The sequence below is a fragment of the Callithrix jacchus genome, chromosome X, assembly GCF_049354715.1.
Source record: "Callithrix jacchus isolate 240 chromosome X, calJac240_pri, whole genome shotgun sequence".
In the NCBI taxonomy this organism is placed as follows: Eukaryota; Metazoa; Chordata; class Mammalia; order Primates; family Cebidae; genus Callithrix; species Callithrix jacchus.
The window spans coordinates 67,770,964-67,792,122 of NC_133524.1; the positions used below are offsets into that span (position 1 = coordinate 67,770,964).

At 42.3% G+C, this 21,159-nt stretch overlaps 1 protein-coding gene across 6 annotated transcripts in view; it reads left to right on the forward strand.

The window, feature by feature from the left end:
* The window catches only part of DLG3 (discs large MAGUK scaffold protein 3), a 60,143-nt gene that overhangs the window by 21,457 nt on the left and 17,527 nt on the right, over window positions 1-21,159 (forward strand). For all 6 annotated transcript variants that reach the window (XM_078362388.1, XM_078362389.1, XM_078362387.1 and 3 more), the window contains one exon: window positions 12,551-12,665. In XM_078362388.1, the coding sequence (XP_078218514.1) occupies window positions 12,551-12,665 (115 nt within the window). The remainder of the gene's footprint in view (window positions 1-12,550; window positions 12,666-21,159) is intronic.

Consider the following 21,159-nt stretch of genomic DNA (forward strand, 5'->3'; position numbering starts at 1 on the left):
TCATACCCATTTTCCTGTTGGGCTGTGTTCGTCAGTTCTTATTGATACAGAAAAGCTTTAATATAGTTAGAATATTAATTATTTGTCATATATATTGCAAAGACTTCTCCCAAGTTTGTTGTTTGCTTTCTTTTTTTTTCTTTCTTTTTTTTTTTGATAGAGACTTGCTCTGTTGCCCAGGCTGCAGTGCAGTGGTACGATCTCAGCTCACTGCAGCCTTCGCCTCTTAGGTTCAAGCAATTCTCCTGCATCAGCCTCCCGAGTAGCTGGGACTACAGGTGCCCGCCACCACACCCAACTAATTTTTGTATCTTTCAGTAGAGACGGGGTTTCACCATGTTGGCCAGGCTGGTCTCAAACTCCTGGCCTCAAGTGATCTGCCCGCTTCAGCCTCCCAAAGTACTGGGATTACAGGTGTGAGCCACCGTGCCCAGCCTTTTTAAAAAAATTTTATCTTGATGTACAGATGTTTTATGTGTTTTTATGTGGTCAAATATATTAGTGTTTTGTGTATTTTGCCTGTGCCCAGAGGTTTAGAAGGGCCTTCCCTACTCAAGGGAAAGAAATACCTTCTGAGTTTTATTCTAGTTATTTAATAGTTTTCTTTTTGTATTTATTTGTTACTTTTTTTTTTAGAGACGGGATCTGGCTTTGTCACCCAGGCTGGAGTGCAGTGACATAATCATAGATCACTGCAACCTTAAACTCCTAGGCTCATGTGATCCTCCTGCCTCAGCTTCCCAAGTAGCTGGGACTACAGGCACATGCTACCACGCATGGCTAATTTTTGTAGTTTTTTGTAGAGATGGGGTCTCACTGTGTTGCCCAGGCTGGTCTCAAACTCCTGGCCTCAAATGATCTTCTTGCCTTAACCTCTCAAAGCACTGGGATTGCAGGCATGAGCCACTGTGCCCAGCCTGTGTTTGCATTTAAAACCTTAACTTGCCTGGAGTTGATTTATGATGTAAAGTAGCGTACAAACTTAATTTCTTCCAAATGTTGAAGTGCCATTTGTTAGATAATCCATCATTTCCCTGCATTTTCGAAGTACCACCTTTATTATAAATAAAATTTTTTTATACACACACACAATATGGATTTTAATGTTTTACTCTGGGATTATCAGTTACTGAAAAATGACCATAGGTGTTTTGACAACTTAAAGGAGTATTTCTCTAGGTCCCATTTTCTGAGTTTTTTCTACAGAAACTTGACCTAAAGGAGATTCAGTTGAGTTTGTGATCCTGTGGGTGTGACAACTGTGAAGAACATTTGAATCAAGACTCCATTGACATGGTAAAACCTAGAAATTGGTTACATTAACTCATAAAATGTGTGTGTTTCAGTTACTGTGTTGTAGCATCTTTGTTAAGTGGAAAAGATTCTTGACAAATATACCCACCACCTGGAGAATAGGGAAAAGGTACAAATCTGTCTTCATTCTCATGTGTTTTGGATGAGTTATTTTGTCTTGGTAGTCTTTACATATACTTTGGCTTATCAGTTGCAGGAGCCAAAGAACCTGTTAATCTTTCATTTGAATATGCTATATGAAATTCCTTTAAGATATAGAGAAGGCCCCTTTTACCCTGATCTGCTGGGTGATCCAGAATAGGCGAGAAGGACTAATGGCAAGGTCCTGTGAATACTTCTTAGTTTGATGTGAGAGCAAGGAATTTTTCATTCCAATCGTTTTAGACTAGGTGGCTTTTTTTTTTTGCGGGGTGGGGGGGAGATGGAGTCTCACTCACTCTGTTGCCCAGTCTGGAGTGTAGTAGCATGATCTCGGCTTACTGCAACCTCCACCTGTTGGGTTCAAGCGATTCTTGTGCCTTAGCCTTCTGAGTAGCTGGGATTACAGGTGCCTGCCACCATGCCCAGCTAATTTTTGTATTTTTTAATAGAGATGGGGTTATATCATGTTGGCCAGGCTGGTCTTGAACTCCTGACCTCAGGTGATCTGCCGGCTTCAGCCTCCCAAAATGCTGGGATTACAGACGTGAGCCACTGCACCCGCCTAGTATTGCACTTTCACTCAGTAGCTCTTCTTGCATCCTCACTAAGCTCTTTTGGGGATAAAAACATTCAGTCAATAGGGATGAACTGGAAATTTGTATGGCATGCTGATCTGGTATGTTTTGTTTTCTGTTTTCTTCTCAGTATCCTTCAGTATGCTATCCGGAACCCTGGCTATGTGTGTGTATGGCTGAAGAAGCATACACAGTGACAGTGCAGGGACCAGAACAATGACACCCAGGTTTTGGAGTTAATCATAGTTCCAAACCATTATTCTAAAAGTAGAGCTGAAATTATTTTTCCTCAAGCAGTATTTGCCCATTGAAGCCTATTTGCCATTTTTCTGCTGTCTCACATGGCTTTGAGAAATTTTTTTGGTAATTTATGTTTATTGATTTTGTATTTTTACCCAAAGAATTTAGGATTATTTGCAGATTTGAAGATTTCCCTCTTCTAAATTATATTTAAAAATTAAATTAGACTAGTTGTAAGTTTGAGTCCCTATGGACTTCATTGATTTGGTCATAAAATCATAATTATGTCATAATTAGAAGAGACCTTAGAACTTATCTAGTTTTAGAGGTGTTAGACAACACCTTTAAACAATGGACCAATCATTAGAAACTAACCCAAGTAGTAGGCTTCATTATTACTATTTTCAGACAGGGTCTTACTCTGTTACCCAGGCTGGAGTGCAGTGGTGTGATCATATCTCCCTGCAGCCTTGAACTCCTGAGCTGAAGTGATTCTCCTGCCTCAGTCTCCTGAGTAGCTGGGACTACAGGCATACACCACCACACCTGCCTAAATCTCTTATTTTTTTGTAAAGATCAGGGTCTCAATATGTTGTGCAGGTTGGTCACAAAATCCTGGCCTCAAGCAATGCTCATGATTACAGGTGTGAGCCACTGCATCCAACCCCATAACTATTTTATAAAGACAAGTTTGTGATTCCTAGATGCGGTTTGATATTTGGCAGTTTATATATTTACTCCATACTAACAAGTATCTTCTTGATGGGCTTATTTTACTTTCACCTCCATCTATTTCTTTTTTTAAGACGGCATCTTCCCTCTGTCACCCAGGCTGGAGTGCAGTGGCGCAATCTCAGCTCACTGCAACATTGACCTCCCAGGTTCAAGTGATTCTCCTGCCTCAGCCTCCTGAGTAGCTGGGATTACAGGTGCCTGCCACTACACCTGGCTAATTTTTTGTATTTTTAGTAGAGATGGGGTTTCACCATGTTGGCCAGGCTGGTCTCAAACTGCTGACCTCAAGCAGTCCACCTGCCTCAGCCTCCCAAAGTGCTGGGATTACTGGCCCATCCATTTCTTTTAAAAATATGAACCATAGTGTTAGGACAGAGACTTATAATTCTGACACATCCTGAATTGTACTCCAAAGGCAATAATAGGAACCTAAACCACAATTCATACACACTCTTCTATTCCCATCTTATTCAGTAGACACTCTTCGGAGGCTGTAACTTCACTTTCACCAGAGTTCTGTTATTTTTCACAATTGGTGACTTATTTCTTTGAGCCTCAGGGCAGCTCAGCAATGGCAAATGAGGGCTATATGGGTTTGAGATTTGAATGCCTGCACTTCCATAAGATGGAAAGGATATTTTGGGCAGCAGTTGATTTATTTTGAAGTTATAGGCAACCAAAATATGAGCCATTATTCAGCCATGTCTTCCCTAGTCAATATTTGTGTGGGGACTCAAGGTCAAGAAGATACAGTTCTCTATTTTGCTTTAGCTTTATTTGCATCTTCTGTTTCTTTCTACCTATCACAATCTGTGCTCCCCCAGTGTCATCGTCATTTCTAATATTTTTTTTTTAGATGGAGTCTCGCTCTGTAGCCCAGGCTGGAGTGCAGTGGTGCTATGTCAGCTCACTGCAACCTCCACCTCCTGCATTCAAGTGATTCTCGTGCCTCAGCCTCCTGAGTAGCTGGAATTACAGGTGCACGCCACCATGCCTGGCTAATTTTTGTATTTTAGTAGAGATGGGGTGTCACCATGTTGGCTAGGCTGGTCTCAAACTCCTCACCTCCAGTGATCTGCCTGCCTCAGCCGCCCAAATTGCTGGGATTACAGGAGTGAGCCACTGAACCTAGCATCATTTCTAAATTTGAAAGGCAGGACTTTTATTTTGTAGCATTTCCCTTTTATATCTTCATTTGATTTGTTGGTAGTCTATACTACATGTAGAATAAATATCCTCTGTTACTACCACTTGTTTCCTGTCTCTACAATATTTTTCTGCCTATAATCAAATAGAACCAAATAAACTTAGTGCAGGTTGAGAAACTGAGCACCTCTCAGCTTTTCCAAATTAATAAAAAAAATGTCATTTTTAATTTTTGACAATTTTCCTGTCATTAGGGAGGTAGATGGATTTGGAAGCAGAGGCTTAGAGGAGAGATGGACTTGGAAGTTTGGGTGTGTGTCCAGTTTGTGATAGTGAACCTTGTAGTTTCAGTCCCCTTTAGTGCTTTATTGGGCTGTTAACTATATCTGGAAACCTCTGACATGTCAGTGTTTTGCAGAATTGGTTCCTGGTTTTGTCAGTCAGTTTTTAGCATGTTTGAGCAGGTGGAAGGAGAAAATTTGTATTCTTTTTTTCTTACGTTTGTTCCTGAGGAGCCAAAATTTGAGAATTATAGAGTCCAGGTTAGTCCTGTCAGACCTCTATATCAAGCTAGTAGATTCAATAAATGTTGACTTAACAGGGTTGCAGATTGCCACACTAAACCTTGAGAAGGAAGCAAAAACCATATCAAGGAGCTTATATTTTAGTAAATTACATCACTACTAATTCCGAGCACTAGATTTTAAAAGGGAGAGGCAGTGAAGGGTCTAGAAACATGTTCATTGAAGAATGGTTAAGGAAATAACAATATCTAGCCTGAAGAAGACATAACTTTTTGAGGACATGATGGTCATTGTTCATTATGGATGATATTATCCCACCTTTTCCGTGTCTCCCAGGAAAAAACTTAGATTCTTTGCCTTTGATCCTTCCTCTCTACATCCAATCAGATGTCAAATTTTCTCCCTTCAGGCTCCAATATATTTCTTTTTTGTCTTTCCCCACTTTTGAAGGATCCAACATATTTCTTGATTTCTGTCTCTTCTTTCGGTTTTCATTGCCCTTATACTATGTCAGGCTTTTATAATTATTGTCTGTAGTAGTAGAGTAGCTTCCTGGTCTCTGTTACCTCTCTCTCTGTCCTCCATTCTGTATTACACTCGTGGAATAATTTTCCCTCAAACCTATTTCTAATTGTATTACTTGTCTGTTTTTCTTACTAGGCAGAGGGAACACTTACACGCAGTTCCCTCTGCCTAGTAAGAAAAGTCATATCTCAAGCAGTTATAATCTGGCTTGCAACCTACCATTACTTCCCCTTCCCCTGTTTTCACTCTTCTATTCCCATCTTATTCAGTAGTGTTGTTCCAGGCTTTTCCAACTCTTTGACCTTCTTTAAACTATTCCTTCACACAGTTTTGAAGGAAGGAACCCATCATGTCTTATGCTGTTTTAGACACAAAAATTAGGACCAGCTGGCAGAAGGGATGGCACTAAACCAAAGACTTTTCTCAGCCGGGCACGGTGGCTCACGCCTGTAATCCCAACACTTTGGGAGGCCGAGGTGGGTGGATCACTTGAGGCCAGGAGTTTGAAACCAGCCTGGCCAACGTGGTGAAACCCTCTTTCTACTAAAAATACAAAAAAATTAGCTGGATGTCATGGTGGGCGCTTGTAATCCCAGCCACTCGGGATACTGAGGCACAATAATTACTTGAACCTGGAAGGCAGAGGTTGCAGTGAGCCGAGATCATACCACTGTACTCTGGCCTGAGTGACAGAGCCAGACTCCTGTCTCGGAAAAAAAAAAAGAATTTAGAGAGCTTCCCAGTATTGGACATGTTTGAGCAGAGGCTGAAGGTCTAGCTGGTTTGGATGCTGTAAAAGCAGGGGCTACTTATACTAGGGGTTGTGGAGGATACACAAAAATAGAAAGCATGATCCTCGTCTGTCAAGAAACTTAAATGTAGATATAAGACATTGCACTTATTCTCTTCACAGTAGCCAAGTGACACACATACCTGATCATGTTGTTCCTTTCCTTATAATCATTCAATGGCTTCTTTTCAGTAGGAAAGAATTTATCTTAGGATAAAAGCGAATAACCTGTATGAGTGTAGTAGCTCACACCTGTAATCCTAACACTTTGGAAGGCTGAGGCGGGCAGATCACCTGAGGTCAAGAGTTCGAGACCAGTCTGGCTGACATGGTGAAACCCTGTCTCTACTATAAGTATAAAAATTGTCTGGGCATGGTGACAGGCGCCTGTAATCCCAGCTACTTGGGAGGCTGAGGCAGGAGAAGCACTTGAACCCAGGAGGTGGAGGTTGCAGTGAGCAGAGAGATCATGCCATTGCACTCCAGCCTGGGCGACAAGAGCGAAACTTCATCTCAAAAAAAAAAAAAAAAAAAAAGCAACCTTAACCATAGTCTACAAGGCCTTGTATGATCTGACCCCTGCCTACCTCTTAGTCTGATATCCTGCCAGTATCCCCTTACATTCCTGTGTTCCATACGTTTTGTACCCATACATAATGTTCCTTCTGCCTGGCATGCTTTATTCACCACCTTTCCCTGGACTCAGCTTAAATGTCACCTCCTCAGGGAAACCTTTGTTGAACCCCACCCCCCTCCCACAGGCAGGTTAAGTCACCTATTAGTCTCTCTCTTAGCATTTTCTTCATAGCAGTTTTCACAATTGTGTATTGTTTGTTTTGTAACTGTAATTTCTAGGGGCCATTTTGATTATCATTATATTCTCAGCAGCTAGCACAATGCCTGACACACAATAGACATTTAGTAAAAATTTTTTTATTTTTAGAGACAGCGTCTTGCTCTGTCACGTAGCTGTAGTCCAGAGGTGTGATCATAGCTCACTGTAGCCTCAAACTCCTGACCTCAAGTGATCCTCCTACCTCAGTCTCTCAAATAGCTAGGACTATAGGCGTGCACCACCATACCCAGCTAATTTTTAAATTTTTTGTAGAAATGTTGTCTCATTATGTTGCCCAGGCTGGTCTTGAACTCCTGGTTTCAAGCAATACTTCTACCTTGGCCTCCCAAAGCATTGGGATAACAGGTGTGAGCCACTGCAGCCAAACTTAGAAAATATTTGAATAAATAAATGAATAAATAAAACTTACTGGGATGAAGTAGGAAAGATGGTGAAGGATGTAAAGGTTGTTCAGTGTCAGGCAGGGGAGAAATGTTTCAGAAGCGGAGAATAACAGGTAGCACTGAACAAGTTGTATTCACGGGGTACAGGCAGGCTAGCTCAAAAGAAGACCTGTGTAATAAAATGTGGGATAGATAGGCTGGGGCGATGGGAGGATGGTTGTAGTAGTCCCTGAAAGTTTAATTGACGTATTAAAAGTAAAATTATTTAGTGGCCATTGAGTTATTATAGATACTTGGATGGGGGACTACAAATTAATGCTTTTAGGAAAGCTTTTCAAATAAGAATCTAAACTGGATTTCAATTTGTAAAGCCTTGGGGCAGTAGAAGACCAGTTAGGGAGATATAGCAGTGGCCCAGAGATAATAAAATAGTCAAGGGAAAATTAAGACACGAAATCAACAGTAAGGCAATGACAATGAAAGGTATAAAGAAATAGATTGAGGAAGCAATTAGGAAGAAACATTAGCAAAATTTGAGGAAACACTGGTTGTATGCAGGGAAAAGGGGGTGTCGTTTACAGTAATGGGGGTTTGGCATGAGGGAAAAAAAGGCTTGGTTTTCAAGTTGGAGGCGGATGTAATGTGGTCAGCTTAGGCAGATAATTCTAGAGGTAGATATAGTGTCATGTAGGTGGAACAGCATCTTAACTCATGGTTAAACAGAGCCAAGGAAAGAGGAAGAGAAAGACCTGTGGACTGAGGCCTAACCTAGAGAACCAGCAACTCCACTCACCAAGAGGACGCCTTTTCCATTATGATGCGGAGAACATTTTAGCTCCTTTTTGTCCATTCCAGAATAAAGTCTTTACTTTTGTATAACCAAAAGGCTCATTAAAGTGTTTTTCTCCAAACAAAAGATCAATTTGTCCTCAAAGGTAAATTCTACCTCTACTTCAGAAACAGAAAAAGTGCTGGAAGCTTTGGAATAGCAGTTTTTCCTCAGTCAGAAAGGTTTCAGAATGTTGGGGTTCAATTTGGTAGTGCCAATCAAAAATTTTAATTTGAATATACTTTGAGCCTGTAGTTTTACTTCTAGAATCTATGCAACAGAAATGCTCAAACAAATATACAATGCAGGCTGGGCACAGTGGCTCATGCCTGTAATCCTAGCACTTTGGGAGGCTGAGGCAGGTAGATTCCTTGAGGTCAAGAGTTCCAGACCAGCCTGGTAACTTAGTGAAACCCCCATCTCTAAAAAAAAATACAAAAAAAAAAAAACCCACAAATTTACAATGTAGCAGTGATTGTAATATTAAGAATTGTAAACAACTTAAATGTGTATCAATTGGAATATGACTAAATAAATTATGGTCTGTCCACAGTATTAAATCTTATGCAGCTATTAAAATGAGGTCTGTGTACTGACATGGATGGTTTTTTGTGTGTTTTGTTTGTTTGTTTGTTTGTTTGAGACAGAGTCTTGCTCTATCACCCAGGCTGGAGTGCAGTGGCACCATCTCAGCTCACTGCAACCTCCGCCTCCTGGGTTCAAGCGATTCTCCTGCCTCAGCCTCATGAGTAGCTGGGATTACAGGTGTGTGCTACCACGCCTGGCTGATTTTTGTATTTTTGTAGAGAATGGGTTTCACCATGTTGGCCACACTGGTCTCGAACTCCTGACCTCAAGTGATCTGCCTGCCTCTGCCTCCCAAAGTACTGGGATTACAGGTGTGAGCCACCATGCCTGGCCAACATAGATGGGTTTTCATGATGTATCAGAAAATGAAAAAAGCATGTGTGTGAATTGTGAGTGCATGTATATAAACCATATATTCATCGAAGTAAGTCTGGATGGACACATACTAAAAATACCAACAGTAGTATCTTCTGGGTAGTGGGTTGGAGAAGTGATAACAGAATTTTTAAAAAGTGTAAACTCATCAGCTTTCTTCGCAGGCACATAGGACTGTGGCATTTTTAGGGCTTTCCTTTCCTGAAGGATTTGCAATTGTATTGCCAAGTTTTATTTTTGAGAGTTTATCCACTCTCTGGCCCCACCTTCCTTTTGAGAGACACTGCAGGATCCAATTCTGTAGCTTATGACCAGCAGCTCCAAACTTTATCAGAATCACGTTGATGCTTGTTAAAATGCAGATTCCTGGGCCCCAGCTCAATAGGTTCTGATTCTGTGTATCTGGGTTGGGGTGCCAAATCCTGATCTTTTATAGGCCTCCCAGGTGGTCACTGACTAGGGCGAAACCCTTCTTTGGTACTGACTTCTGATTGTGCCCCCTCCCATTTGTTTCTCTGTGATTAGCAACTGAGAAAAGGGAAAGAGGGTGATGAATGTATGGATATCTTTGTGGGTCACAAACAGTTGGGTTCATCTGAATGGGAAAAAATAAAGAGCAGTGTAGTAGACTTGAGATTTTAGTATACTATTAATTGTTGCTTCTTTGAAGTGGGCCCTCTGGGTTAGAGGCTGGTCAAGTGGGCTTCCTAGGCAGTGACTTTGGCCTAGGAGATGCTCTCCAGCATTGGCTGCGAAGGCTCTGTTAGTGACAAATGTGAGGGAAGGAGGGAGCTTGGCAAGTCCTAAAGTCTTAGAATTGAGATGCTTTTCAAGGGAAGTTTTTTTTTCCTGGGAAAATGATACCTCTAATATTTAAGATGAGATAGTATCTAAGTCTATTATAAATAGTTTTTTGTTAGAATGATTTTTCTTTGTTGTATACAAAGTCTGTTAATCAGCTGCCCATTGTTCATTGTTAACATCTCAAAAGGGTGTTTAAAAATAATAAACCCCAATTGCTCCCAACAGTTAACCTTGGGAACAAAAGTAAATGTGAATGCTTCTTAACTACCTTTCTAAGCCCTCAATGAAGCTGGCAGCCATCAGTTAAATAAACCATTAGGTTTATTAGTTTAAGAATAGAAGTGTCAACTTAGACATAGTTTTCTAATTTGCTCATCATTTACCCAACAATTATTTATTCAAAGGCTGCTCCGCCTAGTAGACTTTAGATAACTCTACAAATAGAAGCCAGAGACGGATGGGCAGCTGGAACTCTAAAGGGATCATCCAAATGGCAAAAAAAAAAAAAAAAAAGAATAAAACACAATTTAATAAACTTGAAATTTTAGTAGCACATGCGAAAACAAAAAGTGGATGCCTTAAAGCAATAGCTTTGTTCTCTTTCTGTAGTCTATTTTAAGTGGACCCTCTGGCCCAGAATTATCAGCCTTGGATTAGGAGCTTTGAGGAAATGGTGGTTTGGTGGTTGTTTTTTAAAGGATTTTTAAAGAAATGGAGTTACTAAGCAACTGCCATGACCTGCTGCTAAGTTGGAGTTCAGCGGGCAGTCAATTCCAAAGAAGGGAATATATAAACAAGTTTCAAGAAGGGAAAAACATGATAGATTGGATGTACTTTTTTGTTCTCAGTTCGATGCATATTTCTCTCTTTTACTTATCTTCCCCTAATAAAGGGCTGCTTGGTCAGAAATCTTTGTCTCACATGGTTCTGCCCAATAGCCGGTGAGCTCAGAGGAGGGCCAGAAAGGAACAGATGAGAAACAATCCCCAGCCAGTGCACAGGGCCGAGCCCTGGGGTGGGGCCAGTACCCATGGGGTCTCTAGAGGTGGTCTGGCCTGCTGCTGTGCTCTAGGACAGTCCAGGGCTTCTGTGACAAATTGGTCACTACCCCCTACCTTTAGATTGGGGCACCTCATTGATATTGATGGGTTGCCGTGTAACCCTCAGAACAGGAGCATTGTCCAGCTGTTGTTTCTCTTACCCTCCGCTGCAACATTTAATGGGTGAGTCAGTAACTTAACTGCTTCCTCCAGGATTTCAGGAACAGGAGTAGGTAATGAGGACAAATCACCATAACACCGCTGTGTGATGAATGAAAGAGCATACTAATTTAACCAGTTGGTTAAATTGATATCACAGTGAACAAAAGAAGCTTTGAGAGGAGGTTATTTGCCTGACTTAGGGCTCCATTTCTTCCCTTTAGGCTTTAGCATTTCCCCTTACACCCAGTTGAAGGTCAGTTCGGTTGCTTTGCCGGGGGAAGGGGAGTGTCAGGTGCTGGAACAGGTGTTTTGTTTTCTCCTGTAGAGTCGTACGGACTAGGTGGGGATGCTTCTTGCCAGCCCTCTATGGTGCACGAAATTGCTTTTGTGGATTTTTTTCCCCTGGAAATGTGTTTTTTAAAGCAGTTTCCCAACCTTCAACCCCTAGTATAAATTTTGACTTCCTTTAAAGCCAGCTTGTCATAGTGAAGTGTGCCTGTTTTCTAGCATTTCCACAGCCTGTGGCCTTAGATATACCCCATTTTATGCGGCAATTATAGGCCTGAAAGATGTGTAATTGTGTGTGGTAAGTGTGAATATTGTATTTTAAATGTCCTAGGAGAATGTCACAGCAAAGCAGCCATATGAAAAGCCTTTTATAATAATTGTATAGCTAGAGTTAATTTTCTTATATCAGGTTTTCTTAAACTGGGAATAAACCTGTATTACATTTCCAGTGATAAGGCTGTTTCAGGCTGTTGTGATGGTCTCAGTGGGGTAAAAGGTTAGGAATGGACTTATGACCTCACTGACTAGATGATTTTGGAGGTGAGAGGTGTCAGCTGACTTCTCGGTTTGGGAGAATTTATGTTTTAATGTATGTTACTGCTTTGGTTAAAAGGGAAATGACTCAGGAGAGCTTTAATTCTCCTCATATGGTAGTTATGGTTGTGAGGTTTTTTTGTTTTTACCTCTGTACTGGGTTCCAGTATCACCCCTCTTCACCCCGGCCAAAAAAGTCATCCTGAAAAAATTGTCTTCTTGCCTAACAATGATATAATGGCCTCAGGTCCTTTCCAGCCCCTCTGCTCTGCATCTCACGACCATCTGTTCTCTGCAATCCGCTTTTTGGGAAAGTCTCCTTTCCCATCTGCTCTCCTTGGGCCTTAGTGTCGGCTCTAAAGATTTATAAAGGGTTGCACTGGAACCTCTTTCCAGTTGTTATGTTTTTAAAGGATCAGTGAGATTTTTGAGGCAGATAAGAGCTTTTTGCATTTGACATGCCCAAATGCTACTCCCTTTTCAGGTACATTCTTTCCTTCTATTAGTTTGGGGATGAAGAGAAGTTTGTCTTTCTGTGCTTAGGAGGAGGGACTTTGCTTATCAAAGCAAAGACTGAGTGGGCTGGCTCTGGCTGCTTTTAAGCCAAGGGGCCTTCTGGCTTTTTTGGCTCCTGGCATGCAAACTCAGGGGACCTCCTTGAGTTCATTCTTTTCCTGTCTTTTCCCTTGTTTCCTTGACAGAATACAGTCGCTTTGAATCGAAGATACATGACTTGAGAGAACAAATGATGAACAGCAGCATGAGCTCTGGGTCTGGGTCCCTCCGAACAAGTGAGAAGAGGTCCTTGTATGTCAGGTAAGTTGCCCTTCAGAGCACTAGGCCTTGTGCTAGATGAGGAGAGCTCCATACCAACCCAGCCCTTCTTATTTGACTAGTGGGCTAGGGAGTATGTACTCCCAGTACTAAAATAACAGTCTTCACTGTATGCTCAGGTTGTGTATTTTATGGTCAGTATCTCCTCCCTTTTGTGAGCTGGCTTCTTCCTTTTTGCTCTTGAATGACTCAGTATGGGAAAATTTCAGTTTGCTCTAATTGTAAAAGACTGTTGGTTGATTGTTGCTAGTCAGCATTCAAATATCAGTCAAATGTTCAAACTACTTTGCTTGCAATTTGTACTTTGAGGGGAAACTTGCCACCCCCCATCCCCTTCCATGTATGCATAATAGACATCAGGATTTCTATCTCAGCATACCAACTATCGCAGTGTTCTGGTTCAAGGGTCTCTTTTAAAAGACCAAAGAACTGACAGGCTGCTGCATTCTGGATGTTTTATTGTGATTCCATTCCCCTCTCACTACCCGCTGCACTGGTCTGCTATATCTATGAATCATGGGATGAATAGTGTATGTGACCTAGGAAGAAGGAGGGGTGGAGGCAACAGATAGTAGCACAGAGTGTATTGCTGCTGAAAGCTATTTCGAGATATTTTCGAGGTTGAGCTGCTCTGACCCTTGAGGCATAGTATAATAATACTTTGTTTGGTCAAAGTACAAACCTCCTGGGGAGTTGGAGTGCCAAGAGAATACTGTGGACTCCTCACAGAATTAGGGATAGCTTCCTTCTTCCTGCTTTGGCATCTTGGCAAAACTCTAAAATCTGGTGCCAAGTACATTGTATCTCTCCAAGGTTAAAGCCCTTAGAGAAAGGTGGTGGGGATTGCTTTCCATTGTGTTTAATGCTTAGGTGTGGGGCTGTAGCAAACTCTTGGGCTGAACTTTTTTCTAGTGGCCTCTGATACCTGGCCAGGAAGTTGTACTTGCTAGTTGCTTGGCAATGTGACAACTGCTCTGTCCTTGGGGTGTGAGTTGATAATAGCAAAGGGATGTCAATGCTAACTGAAGTTTTTTCTCATGGTGTTTGCTTTTCTTTTTCCTCAGTTGGTGGTCCCTGACTCTACTGCAGGGAGTGGAGCTGAGGGAGCCCATCTCTGAGCCTGAAGCCCACTAGAAACCTCCACGATCTTATCTAGTGTGAATCCTCAACTCCACTCCTTGTGTGTTGAAAGCATTTGCTATCCTTACCTCCCACTGTGAAGGGAGAATGGTAGGAAGGCAGGACTGGTCATTTTTCCAATCCCCCCAAAAAGAAAGTTTTGGTTTCTGTCACTAAAGCACTTGCTCCCAGTCTGCAGCTTGGATACTGGGGTGCTGATGGGGAAAATCAGAAATGTGCTGTCGACCCCCCAAAATGGGTAATGCTTATGACTTGGTCAGGATTGTTCCGTTCCATTCTTCCAGCCCCCGCAGATGTGGCACTCCAGTGTGCGTGGGAAGCTGCTCTTTAGGCAAGACAGTTTCTTTGGAGAGCTTTATTTTTAGATTTCCCCTCTCTGCCTATCCTGTGCTACAGTTCTCTCTGACTGGGCAGGGGGAGTGGGACATTGGCTCCAGATCTGGAACACCCTTCTCTGGCCCAGGCTAGGGATACATTCAGCTTACCTCTGGCGGGGAGGGTGGAGACCATGACTGCTTCTAGTGAATCAGTTTATATAATCTGCCCATAACCTTCTCAAGATAAATATCTGTATCCTCTGAGGAAAGTAGATGTGGTTAGGAAAATAGTAACGATTTGTGATCACTAGATTTAATCAGGGGACTTAATGTCTTATGGCTAAAGCATTGAGCTGAGGTCCTTTGCTAAGCTAACCCCTTTATCGGAACCTGGCTTTCTCTCTTCCCTTTCGTTCCTGTTTTTGGCCTTTCACTCTACACTTGGTTCCTTTTCTTCAGCACATAAACATATTTAAGCTTCTTTTATTCTTTTTTTTTTTTTTTTGAGATGGAGTCTCGCCCTGTCACCCAGGCTATAGTAGCTGGAATTACAGGCGCGGCACCACACCCGGCTAATTTTTGTACTTTTAGTAGAGATAGGGTTTCACCATATTGGTCAGGCCGGTCTCGAACTCCTGACCTCGTGATCTGCCCACCTCGGCTTCCTAAAGTGCTGGGATTACAGGCTTGAGCCACCACACCCCGCCAGCTTCTTTTATTCTTAAACATAAAAAAAAATCCCTTGATACCAATAATCTCATAAACTATTGTCTTATATCCTTTTGCTTACTGCATTTGCCAAATTATTTGCCAGAAAACACTAGCTCCTCAAGAATACTAATCAGTATTATGTGAAAAATCAGTGGTTTAGCAAGTTGTGCAAATGCAGGCTTAAACAGAGGAAAACGGGGCTCTTTCCTATGATTAATCTCCAGGAAGGACTGTAGTAGGCATAGGCAGTGTTTCCCCAAAAGATCGAGCATGGAAGCCTTATTTGAGAAACCTGTCTCAACATCCAGGTTGGGAAATATTGGAGTACTTGCTGCTGCATCAAATCACCTGTCTTTCACTAGCCTGAAAGGAAGCATGCGTCTGCTCTTCTGTGTGGTAGTGTGACTCTGAGCAGCTCTGGAAGGCTCCAGGGGAGCAGAAGCCTGACTCTCTATCAGGGATCGGTGGGTGACCTCTTAGTCTTCAAATTTAGTGACTGGTTCACTGGTTCTCTGACATTGTTCTGACCTCTTCACCACATTTGTTTCCATGAATTTACCTGCTTTTCTTCTTTAAAGGTTCTCTTCCTACCCTGCTTACCATTCCTTGATACCTTTCATTAACTCTGCTCCCTGAAATGGCAATGTCATTTATTTTCACAGTTTCAAATCCTGTCGTATAAATGACATTCCTGATCTCTTGACTGAGCTACACACCTGCATATCAACTACTTGCTGGATGTGTGCATAAATAAAACTGCCCTCTCAGTTCCTCAAACAAGGGGCATGTACTTTCCTTATCTAAGTTAATTGCCTCACCCTATCATGTGGAAAAGGGATTAGATTTGTTCTGTCACCCAAGGCAGATCTCTGCTTAACATAAGAAATGAAGAGCTAATGATTAAAACTGTCAGAAAATGGAAAGGACTGCTTCCAGATATAGTAAATTCGATCTTTTGTCACTCAAGGTGTTACAGAAGAGTCTGGGCAACCATTTGGCTGGGTGTTGCAGAGGGGGTTGAAAGTGAAGCAATAATCTGGACATGATCTGCTCAAAAGCTGTCACTAGTTCCTCAGTGTCTTCAGGATAAAGGGAAACAAACATTTAGGGAACACCTATTGTACATCAAGACCTTCATTATTCTCTTTAAATGGCTTTTAATATCCCTTTAATAATGCTACAGGGTAGATATTATGATTCCCATTTTGCAGATGAAAACACTGTAACTCCAGTTAGACAGCTAAGAAATTCCAAAACTAGAACTTGAAGCTGGTTGCTCTATGAAGTGTGGTTCTTTCAGTGTTTCCCCAACTTCCTGATAGGAATCAGCTGGAATGCTAGTCAAAATTCAGATCCCAGCCTGCTTTTCTAGTGTTTTGGATTCACCAGGTTTGGGAAAATACATGTTTTTAACAAGCAGTCAAGGTTGGGTGTGGCAGCTCACATCAGTAATCCCAGAACTTTGGCAGGCCAAGATGGGAGGATTGCTTGAGCCAGGAGTTTGAGACCAGCCTGCACAACATAGCAAGCCCCACTTTTAAAAAGTAAAAAGTTTTTAATTAGCCAGGTATGGTGGCATATACCTGTAGTCCCAGCTACTCAGGGGGCTGAGTAGGATCAAGTGAACAGGAGGATCACTTGAGCCCAGGAGGTTGTGACTTCAGTAAGCTATGATCATGACACTGTATTCCAGTCTGGGTGACAGAGCAAGACTCTGTCTCTATAAAAAAAATTATAAAAAATAAACATCACACTTACTTTACCTCCTACTGTGTGGAAAGCAGTAAAGCACAAGGCTGAGAATTTGGGTACAATTGCAGGGTTAGATTCAAGGAAACAGCAGGTATGGTCCCTGCCCTCTGGGCAGTTCACCATCTACCCAGAAAAGATTAAGCAGCAGGTGGTTAAACTGAGGGAACCCATTTTCAGTTTGGGTTTCACCTCTGATTCTTTTGCTGTTGCTTCCCCTGTAACATAATTATTTGCTTTCCTTCCCCTCCCCTAAGTGTCTATCCCTCTTTGGTGTGCATGGGTTTGCAAAGCTATTTTGAAGTAAATAACACCCTCTTAGAGCTGCAACAGAGGCTCTAACAGGTGAAACCCTAGGGAGCTGCAGCTATACTAACCACAGGGGACATGGGGTTTATAGAGCAGGGAGCAGGAGGAAGAAGGAAAGAGAGCAGTATTTGGGAAATGAAACTTGATTTTAAAGTCATTAGTAACTTATTTGGAAGGCCCTTCCTCACACTTCACTATGCTAGAATCATCTCTTAAGCAGATGACCAGGATAAACACAGCACCTCAGTCTGCCCAGCCTAGGGGTTTTGCTCTGCTGGAGAATTTGCCTTGTCCCCTGGAAAAGTCCACAGAAATAAACCTCTCTTGAACTTCTTGCTCGAGGTTGGGATGGGTAGGTGTTTAACTCAGGCCATTCTGATGTGAAGGCAGTACAAAGACACTGGGTTAGAGTTCCAGGGATGACCTTGTTCTATACTTGTATTTAATTTATTTATTGAATGAACAAAGGAAAGACCTTGTGCTCCAAAGGTTGCCAAAAGGCTCAAGAGTACAGTTGTAGCAATAGCTTTTGAAAGTTTGTTCAGGCTAACCTGGCTGCATTCTTTGCAGCCACAGGGCAGCATTCAGGCAGTTTGGGAATCCTGGCCTCCTGACTGGCCATCTGCCATTTCAGTCGTCTTCCCACTCTAGGAAGGAAATCATGTTGGAGCATCTGTAGTCTTGATTCAAGAAACAATGTCAGACATATTGGCTTGGTCATCAAAGAAGGCTAGAGAATGCTCATTCCTCTCAACAAGCAGACATTAATTGTGCAAATACTCTGCTTTGCCCAGGGTGGTGCTTGGTGGAGCCTGACTTGGTCTTGTTTATTGTAGTAGAGTTTCAATAGTGGATTAAGATGCCAATGGGGAAATGCTGGCAGGCTTCACTATCTGATAGAATTTGGGGGTGATGATAATATGCATTTTAAAAAGCAACAACAATGTATATAAGTGTTCAGGGTTACCAGACAGTGGGGCAGAGCTTCCTGCTCCAGTGATTTTTAGAACTGCCTATTCCCAAACACTAGTCCTGGGCCTGCATTCATAATCCCTCAGCTCATCCTATCATCTGCAAGTGCTGTGAGCCCCAAACAGTCAATCATTGAGGGCTAAATGGTCCTTGAATGCCTCTTCAACATCATAATTGCCATAAGGCCTGACACTTGGAGACAGATAAAGGAGAAAGGTGCTCTTAACCTGCTCTCCATTCACCTTTCTTCAAGATACACCAGGGAGGCCTGGTTCACTCCTTTTGTGTTGACCCATACTGTGCCTGTCTGAGTGCTTGGGTTTGTGCTGTCAGGCTGCTCTTCAGAGGCTGCTGGAAATTAACTCTCACTAAGGTCAAGGGCTGTTGAGTGACTGTTGCTTTATAACTTTCTTTGCATGGTTTATACAGACTGGGCAAGGGATTGACTGCCTAGTTGTCAAATAATGTGTGCCTTTTATCCAGTACTTTTCTGGCCACAGGAATAAAGTGATATATTAGACCCCAGTTACTATGGGAAGGAACACCCAGGGTTAGTAACTAGGGAGTAACTGGGAGGGCCTTCTGTGGACTCTCCATCCCCTATAGCCAGGTCTCACCCACCATTCACAAGCATTCAGAATCCCACATGGAGCATAAGACATGGTTTCAGTTTTCAAAGGGCTTTACTTTGGCGGTATAATATGAACTATCACAAAAAAAACCTTGCAAGAATTAAATAGCAATAAGTAGAAAATATAAAGAAAGGTTGCTGCCAAATGTGGTAGCAAATATGGTATGGATTTGGAAGAAGGAAATTTGGAGTGGGCAGGATCACAAAGCTGGGAGAGACTTGGGCTGGGCCTCAGAGGAGTAGCTGAGCGGGGTGAGGGGACTGACAGAGCATCTCAGGCTGTAGACAGATGACCCGAGCCATAGGTAGAGAGGTGGGCACAATACTAGGTTATTTTAGCAGAAGCAACTCCTTGCCTTTGAGGCAGTAGCGCTAAAATGCTCATTTGCTTTGCACGGAGAAACCTGCTTGACCAGTTTTCTTTGTAGTTACCATTTGCTTTGCATTCTAGTTCACTAAGACAGCACGGTGGCTGTGCCAGGTGCTTATAATTTCTCTCAATCTTTCCAACTCAAACCTCACCATTTAGGATCTCAACTGCAAAGACTTTTGCCTGATAATCTGTTTACTCTGAGCTGGTTATATTCTTGCTTTTGCATCCAGCAGAGAGGACCCAGCTGAAAGGAAGGCTAGACAAAGTCCTCTAGAGCACATGCATTATCCCTGTGGGTGGAGGGGGGTGGGCGCATGCATCCCTTTGAGGATATTTTTAAAGGTCACCTCTTAAACAACATTGTCTTTCAAGACCTTTGGAAATGCTTTCCCCTTAGGGAGACAGGCAGCAGCCTTAAAAGCTAGAGTGCTGAAGATTAGCTCAAGAACTCTGCAGATCCCCCGGAAGTTGCATGTGCTCTTCTTGGTGGTATGATGGCTCTGGAAAGCTGCTTTGTAGCCTGCTGTCACTTTGTTTTTATGTATCACATTTTCCCTGGGCAACACTATTTACCTTGCTCTTAAATAACGTAATATTTTTCTGGCCTGGGGTTGCTGTTTGAAAAGTTGCAGGAATATCCAGGGTCTGGCTCTCCCTGGCTTCATAGAGGTACATGGCCATAACTAAGGAGTAACATATTCGGGGGCAGATCATCTTTTCTTTATATAAAGCACTGTGACTTCAGGCTGGGGATGGTAATATTTCCATGAGTTTTGTTCTCTCATGGCACAGTGTTTCCCTCTGGTGTGACCAGTCCCTAACTTGGAGGTCTCAGTGAAATTCTTTTTATCTAAGTGCAGAAGGAATAAGGAGTTTCTGAGACTTCCTTCTATTCTCCCATTTTCTTGTCAGATAAGCTGAAACATACACGTGCGTGTGTACACACACACACACACACACACAAACACACAGTGAGACCAGGGTGGCAGTTGGTTAATTACAGCCTTTCTTTAGGTATTGAGAGACAAATATGTTTTGCTTTTTTTTTTTTTTCCATGCTCACTCTATTTTTGAGTCAGGTTGAAATGGTTGGTTGCTATGTCATGTGGAGGATTTCTGTCCTGAGACAGTGGTTCCGCCTGATTTGAAAGGGGAATATCTGCCTTGACTTTCTCTAGTGCCTGCCCTAAGAATAAAAAGAGGAGGAAGAGGATATATCAGTGTTGTGGAGAAAGGTACTCCTTCCTCTCAGCAGGCCTACCATAAGGCATTTATTTGTAAGAAGGTGCCAGCCCTCGTCACTTCATTAGGATTCCAGGGTGTTCCTAAGACAGACTATCACTGCTAGATGGCCACAGTTTAGCTACTTCTTAAAGATCTTGGGAAAGTAGTCAATATTTTTTAAAAAAAAATTAAGGTCTAATTTGCATATCTTTTTTTGATTACATGAAATAATAGCTCATGGGAGAAGTTGTTTGACTTTAGTATGCCTGTTCTCTTTTACTGGTTTAATTTCCACATGAAAGTTTAGCCTGATAATGGGATAAGAAAGCTGAAGTAATGAAGTTGGTCCCATAAGGCATACTAAATTAATGTCAAACTCCTTAGCTGCACAGTGCAGGCTGTCCACAGTCAGGCCCCAACCTGCCATTCTCTGAGGCCCAGCCAGACTTGGATGCACAGCTGATCCCTGAAAATACCCTGGGCTTCTTGCCTCCAGACCTTTGCTTACACTGTTCCCTTTAGCTGGAAGGACCTCTCCTCAGCTCTACCTTTTGAAATCCTAAATCTTCATTGAGAACCAATTCAAAAAGCAGTATCTCCTTGCAGCTTCCCCAAACTAGATGTGATTTGTAGTCTCTGTGAATCCTTTTAGGCCTTGGTTTGTCCTCCTTTTGGGCTTCTTGCTGCAGCATCCTTAGTATACTGTACCCTCTGTCAGCTAGTAAGCTCCACAAGACCATAAACTTTTCTTTTGTATCTCCCATGTGTCTAACACATACTCCACATAAAGAAGACTAAGTATTTAAATAGTGAAAGAATAGTATGTTTTCTACACACATAGCAGAGTGGAGAATTAGCTTTTTTTTTTTTTTTTTTAAAAGACGGAGTCTCACTCTGCCACCAGGCACTCTACCACCAGAGTACAGTGGCAACCTCAGCTCATTGCAACCTCTGCCTCCTGGGTTCAAGCGATTCTTCTGTCTCAGCCTCCCAAGTAGCTGGGACTACAGGTGCGTGGCACCATGCTCAGCTAATTTTTGTATTTTTAGT